We start from the raw sequence: 10,403 nt of genomic DNA on the forward strand, positions 1-10,403 counted from the left end.
TTCAGTGAAAGGTCCTGGGAGCTCTGGAAAGAGCAGCAGCTAATGGACAGAAACAAGGACGAAAAGACGAAGGCATAAGAGAAAGAACTGGAGACAAAGTTAGTGCGATGAAGGCGAGAAAGGTTTTGTGCAGGACGGAGAGAGAGAAGAAAGAAGAAGTGGAAATTAAGACACTGCACCAAGAGATGGATCGATGAAGCAAAGAAATGGAAAAAGAAGAAAAAGGTGAGCGAGCCATCGGGGACTATGGAAGAGAGTCAGACCCACAGGCAAAGATGTTCATTTGATTGAACTTTCTAGTCTGAAGCAAACGATCTGAAAAAGCCTCATGTACTCCACGAAGCCCCCAGTTTGTCTGGAACACTGGAAACCTTCCACACAAAAAGCTGCTGCTTCTTTTCACCATTTCCCACAAACTGAAGAAACATTTTGACAATTAAAACACCAGTCATGGCTTTTCCAGCATTCACTCACTGTACAATGAGCCTTGAACAACATGCCAAGGAGTCGTTAATGGAGGGGTTTGTTGGTTAAACGTCTGAAGGCTGCACAGCCTCACCAGTCCCTCTCCAGGACCTCTGCCTTCTGTGCCTCTTTGTAGTCTCAACACAACAAATCATACAAATGGAGATTAACGCCTGGTCACAGCAGCACTTAAAGCGGCAAAATAACTTCATTTCAGAGGAATCAACACAATCAGCAAATTCCATCCTGGAGGTGGAATAAATGTCTGCAGAGCTTCGCTGAAATCTGAACCTTTGAAGGAGAGTCAACGATGGAGTATTGTGGCTATTAGCTGTGTCAAGTGTTAGCGACGCCGACTTTAGTGTCACATAACCTTCACTGAGCAGACCTTTTCCAACAAGTCAGGTGTCAATTAGAGAAACAGCCGGATTTAATAAATGTTTTCATCTTAGTCTTCACGCCGACACACATCAAGACAAAGAGTTTCCCACTGACCTCGAAGGGTTTCAGTTTCCTGAGGAGGCGCCTGGCTGTCCTCAGAATACAAAACGTCTCAGCCGCTCATCGTGTTGATGCTTCGTGCTTCTGCAGGGTGGTTTTCTTCAGTGATGTCTGCTGAAGTGGAGGCAGGTGGAGCTTCTCGCGTCACATTATCACCTCTGATCTGCCTCAGTTTCTCCACCAGCTCCAAATTTTCCTGTCAGTCGTCTCTAAAGCAGATTTTTTGCAGCGATGCTCACCAGAAAAGCTCCTGCTGCATAATTTCATCAGTGCTTTTGAGCAACTTCACTGTCAGAGCCTGACATTTTCACAGAGAAATAAACTCTTACGGAGGTTCAATCACCACGATACATCTTTCTCCAGACTGAGCTTCTGCACTCAGAGTGTCATTTCTGCCAATTGGTCACGGCAGATAAGAGCAGATAATTACAGTGGAGAGAAACTGGGTATCACACTCTGTGATCTGACGGAGCTGCACTGGTCTTCAGAGCGGATTTTTACCATCAATAGACTTGAAATAAAGAGCTCTAATGCGTCTCGTGTCGAGCTGGAAATGGGAGATAAAATCTGATTTAACCTCCCATCTGTGTTGCCCTGTGGCTTCAGAGCATCCACAAATTATTCCGTAAGGTTTCATAAGATGACAGACGAGGAAGATATATGGAAGAGCGTCACCACAGCTTAAAGAGACTGCTGAGAGCGAGCAGGGCTGATGTCATCTCAACCCAACAACACTCTGATATCTGAAAACAGTGGCCAAAAAAAATAAAAATAAAAATAAAAATAAACACAAGCAGCATACAAGACTTTAAAGATCGGCAAAGAAATGTACTGAATCAAGAATCACCTTTGATCCGTTCTTTAAAGAAATCAACCTGCTTCTTGTGGTCGTCTCTGCGAGGTGTACAGCTGCTGTTCGCCGCAGTAACATCGTGGTATCACAGGCAGAGCACATGGTCACCGGGAGCCAATCAGCAGCGTCCTACACAAGAGCACAGACTCTGAACCCCCCCCCCCCCCACACACACACACATAAACACACCTGCAAAGGTGTCTGTTAGATGAAGTTCTTACTCCTCAAACCCACTAACACACTGTCTGCCATCACCTGCAGCCACCGTGTAACACCAGCACTCCATTAGCGAACGGTGCAGCTCCACCCTGCCTCCAAAAACAAGTCCTCCAATGGGAACGACAACATACATGAACCTTGGAGATGCATGAATGTCTTCAAGACAGAAAAAAAAATACAGAAGTCCAGATAATGTTGAGAGTTTTTATTAAATAGAGTAACTGATCTGAATGTAATCAACAAAATCAAATTAGAAACTAATAAATCAATTAAAATGACATTATTTAGACGAGTGTAGCTCGGCACAAGCATCATTCATATCATACAAATGTGAACATACTATTCCTGATTTTTGTTCAGTTTCAGAGTATAAAAAGTTCAACTGCTTCGTTGTGTTCAGTCCACAAAACACTGAGGAGAAAAAACAGAAGAAACGTCGCCAACCTCAACCTCAACCTCAACCTCAACCTCCACCTCAACACAAGCAAAGCAGCTGCCTGAGCAGCAGCTTTCTGAGGAGCTTCCAGACATGACGAGCGGAGCAGCAACACGCCGAGCTGCTCTGTCAGTCATGGAAACCACAGGCAGAGCAGAACCTTCATGTCTGTGGTTCTCTGAGCTGCACCAAACCTCCGACTTAAAGGAAAGTCCGACCCGACAGTGTTTGACAGCAGTTTCTTCCTGTGAATGAAGGAAGCAGTGTAAACAGCACGATGTCTGTCCAGATATTTCAGCAGCACTGGAGTCTGAAAACAAAAAGAAGGGCTCTAAAGGACCAAACTGTATTCTGTATTTCTGAATGGTCAGAGATGTGGTCGCCGTGAACAAATAAAAGCTGTTCCCAAATACAGGCCAGGAGGGAAAAAAAGCAAAATAAAATAAAAAAAACAAAACAAAATGGGTGGTTAAACTGCTGCTCACTGTTATATAACGAGGCTTCAAATTAACATGATATAAACCTCCACTGATGTACTTTAATAAATTCAACTAATCGTACTATTTTCAACTATGTTCAACTGTCTTTTTTCATTATTACTGAGTTTAAAACGCACACAGGAAGAAAGTTTCATACTAAAATATGATCAAATATACTTATCAAAGAGAGGGGATTAGAAAAAAGGCCTGTCACTGATACAAGCCTGCTTCAAATAAAGGCCCGGTCATCTCCACAGCTGAGCCAATCAAAGCCCTCGGCCACAGTTTGGTAGCGGATGAGCGGACTTCATGACGGTAACGTCTGCTGTCCGAGACGACGCTGAGAAAACAAAAACAGTTTACGTGAACTGCATCATGTGATCATGTGGACATTTTATTCCTAGAAGACAACAAACAGAAGAAACACACAAAGAGCTGAAGATCTTTCAGAAAGCTGAAACAATCAGTGGAGTGATCGATGAGCCAATCTACAGAAAATTAATCCGATGTTTTATACTATCGTTAAAAATATGAAAAAAAAAAAAAAGTGACGATTTTCACCTTTTCTCTGTTTTATAGCTAAATGTTTCTTGGAGTTTTGGATCAGACAAAACATTTGAAGACATCGTCTCAGGCTCTGGGAGGCTGAAAGAGGCTTTTTTTGATGCTTTTTTCATTTTCTGTATTTTATAGACCAAACAACTAACTGATGAATCGATGGTTAACCAGCAGATTCATGAACAATAACACAGTTAGCTGCAGTGCTGACGGCGTCTTCACCTGCTTGTCGGCTCTTCAGCTGTGACGACCTCTCACTGCGTCCATCAGTCAGACGCTGGAAGCTCATCTCTGAACAAACCTGATGCCTCAGCACTGAACACGCTGCAGACATTCAGATGTGAACCTCAGCGAACACACACTCGGATTTGATTGGCAGGACACCAGAACAATCCGAAAACACTTTTTTTTCCTCCAGAATGCTTCATGAGCAGAAATCTGCATTTCCCTCAACACAACACGCCTCCGACGTGTTTGTCCAAACATCTTAAAGGCAAAGGTCTGTTCACTCTGTCGCCCAGCGTTTGATGAGAAGACTGACCCCTGCACGTCTGAGCAGTTCACATGGAGCTACAGCGAGCAGCCGGTTAGCCTAGCTTAGCACAAGGACTGGAAAGGAGGAAACGGTTAGCCTGGCTCCGTCCAAACTTAACACAATCCACCAACCAGCAGCCCTAAAGCTCACTGATCAACATCCCATTGGTTCACGTGCATGAACACCAGAGTAAAACACAACATGATGAAGTGTTACAGCGCTTCTGCGGCGGCTACGTCTGGACTAGGAGCAGTAGCTTCTTCTTCACTGTTTCCAGCCTTTATGCTAACCTAAGCTAGCTGGCTGGTCGCTGTAGCCTCATATATCGAGGTGGTTCTCTCTCCCTTCAAAAATAATATCTGTGTTATGAATTTCTAAATGTAAAGTCCTTGAATATAACACAACGCACGCTTTGAAACGACTTCCAGAAAAAAAAAACTGTCTGTTCAGGCTAATATGGTACATGATAAATACTGTGGCACAGACCAGAGGTCTTCACTGGTCCTTACTGGGATGTGTGGGCTTACCATCTGAAATCTAGTCATTACATTACACTTAAGTGACACTGTGTGTTTCCCCGTGTCACTGCCAGCTCTCACCCATGCTGAGCTAACGCGAGCTGCTGACGGTCAGACGGCCTTCGAACTGTCGGGTGTTCTACAGGAGGCGTGCTGCATGTGGAGCTTGGTAGCTGTTTAAAGGCACCTCTGATGGAGCGGACTGAGTAACAGAGGAATGCAGTGAGTGAATGATCTGGATGGTGACCTGCTGCTCCAGGTGTTGGCCTTCTGTCTGTCTGGGTCTGTACAGCTCGACCGTCTGATCGTCTTCAGGTCGGGCTCAGGTACTTTTTCATGGGTTCATTTCAGATTGGTCCAACATTTTGGACCAATGAAGACCTCCAACAACATCACATCGTACGCTTGCCACAAAATATACAAACAAAAAGCATCTGGAGCAGAACCCATCTGTCTCGTGTGTATCGTTATGGAGGCAGCTCCCTGATCAGGTGTTCTCCTGAAAGTGTCAGCAAGCCTTTCATCACCACGTGTCCGTGTCTTAAAAATCTTTACAAGCTCAAATTCCCACTTTCTCCACCCTCTCGGATATGAAAGCGGCATTTAGCGTGAACGTGACAAAGCTCTCAGTGTTACTGCTGAACTGGAGGAAGAGGAGAGGAGTGAAGGGTGGGATGGGGCAAAGAAGAAGAAGAGCATGTGCATCAATGAAGAAGGTTTAAAAACGGTTCCCTCCTCTGTTCCCTCGCCGGGTTCTATTATTGCAGAAGAGGAGGAGTTGGTTTAAGACAGCGCTCGTAGAAAAAGTGGTTTCAGTGTTTGACGGTTGGTTGAGCTCGGACGTCTCGCAGGAGCTCGTTGGCTCTGTTCCATTGAATTCAGCCTGCGTGTTGTGTTCAAGTGCTCTCTGTTCATCAGAGTTCTGCTGAATCCATCCAGTCACGGTGAACATGAACGCTCCTCCTTCTGTCTGACAACATTTTCCTCCATCCTATCTTCATTCTCTTCCTTTCCTCTCCCATTTCTTTTTCCTTTCACACTTTTGTTTCCTTCTTTCTGTTCCCATCTTATTTCCCCTCCTTTCCTCCCTTCCTCTCCTCTCCTCCTTTATCCTCCTTCTTCATGTCCTCTCCTTCCTTTCTTTTTATCTTGCTGTTTTATTCTTTCCCTCCTTTTCTTCCTTTCCCTCTTCCCTTTCGTACACCTTCCACTACACTCCCCCATTCTCGTTTTCTCCTTCCTCATATCTCCTCACCTCTTTTGTCTCCTCTCTTCCTCCTTTTCTGTCATTTGTTCCCTCACCTTTGCTCATCTTACTTCTTCTCCTTGTCTCCTACTTCCTTTCCTTACCAACAGATCGACAGACAGACAGACAGACATACAGGCAGACAGACAGACAGACAGGCAGGAGTGTTCCTTCCAATCAGAAGCCTCAGTTTTGATCACATGCCTGTGGAGGACAGTCCCAGGCCAGCGGCTTTGCTCATGCAGGGTAAACCTTGAGCTCCAGATTTCGGGTAATCGTGCGCCATCACGCGGCCGTTCTCACCTCCGAGCCCCGACGCTCCTCCTCCTCCTCCAAAACTGCCCACCGCTGCGCCACCTCCTGCTCCTCCTCCTCCTCCTGCTCCTCCGCCCACCATCCCGCCCAGGCTGGTGCTCATCATGGCGGCATCAATGAGCTCCTGCAAGACAGGAGGAGAAAAGGAGCCAATTTAAAACTCAGGGACACATTGATTAACACACAGTGAACGTTGGGAGGGAGTTCTGGGGAGTCAGGTGGTAAAAATCCATTCAGCTCCGACAATTTAGTGGAAAAATATTGTTTCTATCCTTCTTAGCCTGTGAATCTGTTTCAACCTGTCTCAGTCAAAAATAATCCACTCATCTTCCTCACTCATCAATCCTAACTTTCACAGTCAAAGACAAAAATCAGCCTTTTCAGAGCGTCCTGCTCGCAGCTCTGTGAGGCACAGTGGTGCTCTGAGCTAACTGCTAACATCAGCATGCTACAATGCTCACAATGACTATGCTAACATGTTGATGTTTAGCAACTATAGTGTTTACTATGTCCACCATCTTAGATTCTATTTGGGGGCCAATCACGCTCTAAGGCTTGGATGTAAACAGGAAGTAGAATCTGATTGAGTGACGGAGGCTGGAGCCTCTTCTTCTACAGCATATATTTGTTTACCTTCTGGGAAACTGACACCATGAACAATTGATTTAGCTATGAGCACTTCCTGTAGTGTACCCATGGATGCACAGACAACAGGGACCGTCAACAAGTACTCTAAATCTAAATATATAATTTCAGTGTAAGAAAAAAAAATCCAGACATTCAATGATGAAAATCTGATTGTGGAAAGCAGCCACACTGAATGAGCTGAATGCTGGACAGGAGCCGCAAATCCAGAGTTTGCAATATCCAGTGATTATTGTTCTTCTTCTTTTTTTTTTTTTTACCAGGAAAGTTAAATGAAATCAGACCGTTTAAATCTCTTTGGTGGTGAAAACACTCCGGTGATACTCTGTTTCTCCCAGCACGTCTCTGACGTCTGCCCTCTCTCTCGCTCCTCTCCTGAGTCGCTGAATTAAAGAGTTTATTTTGACCAAACCAGAGTCTGAATATGTGTTTACAATGATAAAATGACTGCTTTTTTAAATGGAGTCTGGTGGCTTTGGCCAGAGCGATATAATGGCTGTTTCTGGTTGACTGGAGGATCCTACTCTTTACACAAAGGTCTATCTCTGCAGGGATCCTCTTCATAATGTTGTCAGACTCTTATTATTAAAATCTGAGTCTGTCAGTGGCAAAAACAAACACTTTTAGTCGACATCCATCGATGGTGCGCCCGGAGAGATGATATTGCAGCCCATTTCTCAGCTGCTGGCTGCAGCACTCGTGCTCATTACACAACAACATTGGAAAATAGGGTCCATAAACAGACAACATTTTACTGGATTTTGTCCCATTTGTTGTGGACCGGCCCCAGTTTCAACCTCTGCACACGACATGTCTTTCATGGATAGACGATGGGATGTAGCTTTGGAGCTGAAACAGGTCATTTCACTGAGATAAATACAGCTTCATGTGTATTATGGTCTCGTAATGTTTTGCCCTCTGAGGAACATGATGTGCAGACGCAGACATTAATGGTTTGAACCCATGTGTTTGTTTTTTGATGGAGTAAAATGGCATTTCGACCACTTTTACCAGCCCTACAGACAGCTTTCACTGGAGCACTAAACGGGGGGCAGCAGCTCAGTCTGTGGACACTTGACTTGGGAGCCAGAGGGATCAAGTCGAGCCCAGTTCAAGTCCAACACTGCAGACTGGAGGCGGGACAGGTGTCAGTTTACCTCCTTTCCCTTGACCGCTGGCCTGATGGTTTGGCTGCCCCATCACTCAACGCTCTCCAAATAACCGCATGTCCACGGGCCGTGTGCAGGTGTCTTTGTGGGCCTGTGTGTGTATAATAACAACTGTGTGTGCAAACAACTTGAATTTCCCTCGGGGGGGATTAATACAGTAATTCTTCTTCAGAATCTTAAAAACATGATTCTTGGGCAAGGTCTGGAGTTATAAGAAGCATCTTTTTTCCAGTGATTTCTAAGCGGATTTATGGACATTTGCAACTGAAATCATGGGTAATAATATCCTCAGGGAGTGTAAGTGACAGTATCATGTCTGTGTGTCCACGTCTGAAGAGTTCAGACTGACAATGGGTGGGTTTTTGACACAAACTGGAGAATCCAGTTGAAGCACCTCAATCACCTCCCAGTAACAAACTTCCTGTTGTTTGAAGAACGCCTGCACGCACCTGTCCTTTCACCTGACTGAGTGTCTCTGCTTCACGCATGAACACGTCTGAAGTGGTGCTGAACGTAAACGAGCCTCGTTGGACGGTTTCTAACATTTCGCTAGGCTGCTTTGGAAAGCACAGTCTTGAATAAGCACCAGGACTGATGACAATAAGGTTGTTTCTGAGTCGCAGAGCTCTCTCTCTCTGTCTCCTCTCAGTGAAACTAATGATGCAGATCCAGACTTAATATCCTGTATCAGGCCTCTGAGGCTCCCACGCTCCCATGCTGTTTGCTGCCTGGCATCAACAGTCGTCAGGAAGATTGGTACAAATAAATCCCAGGTTTATTTGTTTACCGGAGCAGCTGGAACACTCAGAGCCAGCGCTCCCACATCTGAACAACAAAGTCAAACACTTATCTCCCTCCTTTTTCACCTCCAACTTAACGGTTTACAGTCCACCTCTGTCAGCCTCCAAACACTGTGAACACTGGGAGGAACGCATCCTGCTCTCACTTTAATGGACGGTTTTACATTTACAGTCCACACGTGCTGTCAAACACGACAGTCCAGCATCTGTCTCTGCACACAGTCTATCAAAGCTGCTGCCTGCTGGCAGAACAGCCACCTGTTCACACATCACACAGCAGATTTATGATTTAGTGTCCTAAATATTTTTTCAAACATTAAATAAATAGCATAATGTGCTCCGTGTGCAAATGATTTCTCTTCTGGCTCATTAATTTTCCACTCTGAACAGCTGTCTGTCATACTCCTAACACACAATGCCTCTTCGTTCTTTTTGCCTGAGAAGCACATTAAATCTTTTTTCATGTTCAGTGTTTAAGTGTTTACTACCACATTATGTATTATTTAGGGTAACAGAGGAATCGTAATAGAATTTACAAAGTGCTGCACAGGAAGACAAGCGACAAGGAAAAAGGCCCACTGCATGTCATTTACAGTGACAATGCTAACATGCTGTTGCTAAGCAGATATAATGTTTACCATCTTAGTGTGTTAGCATGCTAACACTTGCTAATTAGCACTGAACACAAAGTGCAGCTGAGGCTTAAGGAATGTCTTTAGTTATTATTGTTAGTTAATAGGTATTTGATCATAAACCAAAATCAGAGGATCACCAAAGTTATTATAATTCTGAACAGAATTTCACGACAGTCCATCCAATAGTTCACTCGAAACCACAAATGTCAACTTCGCGGTGGCACTAGAGGAGGAGCCAGGTGGTCCTCACGTGGGGACCTCGAAAATCAACAAAACTCTGTGGATGGTGACGGCATTCCCATCAGCCTCAGCTGCACTTTGTGTTCAGTGCTAATTAGCAAATGTTAGCATGCCAGACTAAGATGATGACCATAGCAAACATCACATCTGATAAACATCAGCATGCTAGCATTTAGCTCAAAGCACCACTGCGCAGTAATACGTACAGCAGAGCTGCTAGCATGGCTGTGGACTCTGTCTGCTACTGACCTCCTGACCCTTCCTCCATCACCATCCTCACTACAAACTCTTCGTGCTGTGACGTGCGATGAAGGCTGCAGCCTGTCAGCTCTGCTCGACAAGGTTAAGCTTTACGTCTTGTTGAAGCATAAGCAGAACAGAGTGTACACCTGTGTTACAGCAAACAAACATTACTGGAGGGTTGAAGCGGCAGATACCAGAAGAGTTCCACTGTGAAAACAAAGATTCACTTCTTCTCTACAAGAGAACATAACGCAATATTAATGTCATTTTATTGAGTATCAATAATGTGTCAGAAGAGATGATGTTCATGATATATTATGGTATTAACAATTAGTCCCATGTGTGCTGCAGTGCTCCTAAATGTGAGGACATCTACCTCTGCTGCAGGTACCCACAGTGTAACCCTGCTCCACACACCCTCCGTCTGCTCTGACTGATGAAATGCTCCACACATGTTGTGTCACTGCCGCCTTCAGGGAGGGTTTTAAGTCTCTGTGCACAGACACACATGTGACGAGAATAACAAAAGTCCAGCAGAGATGAGAG

At 44.8% G+C, this 10,403-nt stretch overlaps 1 protein-coding gene across 3 annotated transcripts in view; it reads right to left on the reverse strand.

Moving 5' to 3' along the window:
• Positions 1-2,228: 2,228 nt before the first annotated feature.
• LOC143332454 (glutamate receptor 1-like) overlaps positions 2,229-10,403 on the reverse strand; it is a 74,765-nt gene continuing 66,590 nt past the window's right edge. For 2 of the 3 annotated variants that reach the window (XM_076749916.1, XM_076749915.1), the window contains exon 18: positions 2,229-6,249. In XM_076749916.1, the coding sequence (XP_076606031.1) occupies positions 6,007-6,249 (243 nt within the window). In that variant the 3' untranslated portion in view covers positions 2,229-6,006. The remainder of the gene's footprint in view (positions 6,250-10,403) is intronic. The other variant, XM_076749917.1, reaches the window with a different exon arrangement.

This window comes from Chaetodon auriga, chromosome 15 (assembly GCF_051107435.1).
Source record: "Chaetodon auriga isolate fChaAug3 chromosome 15, fChaAug3.hap1, whole genome shotgun sequence".
NCBI classification, from domain to species: Eukaryota; Metazoa; Chordata; class Actinopteri; order Chaetodontiformes; family Chaetodontidae; genus Chaetodon; species Chaetodon auriga.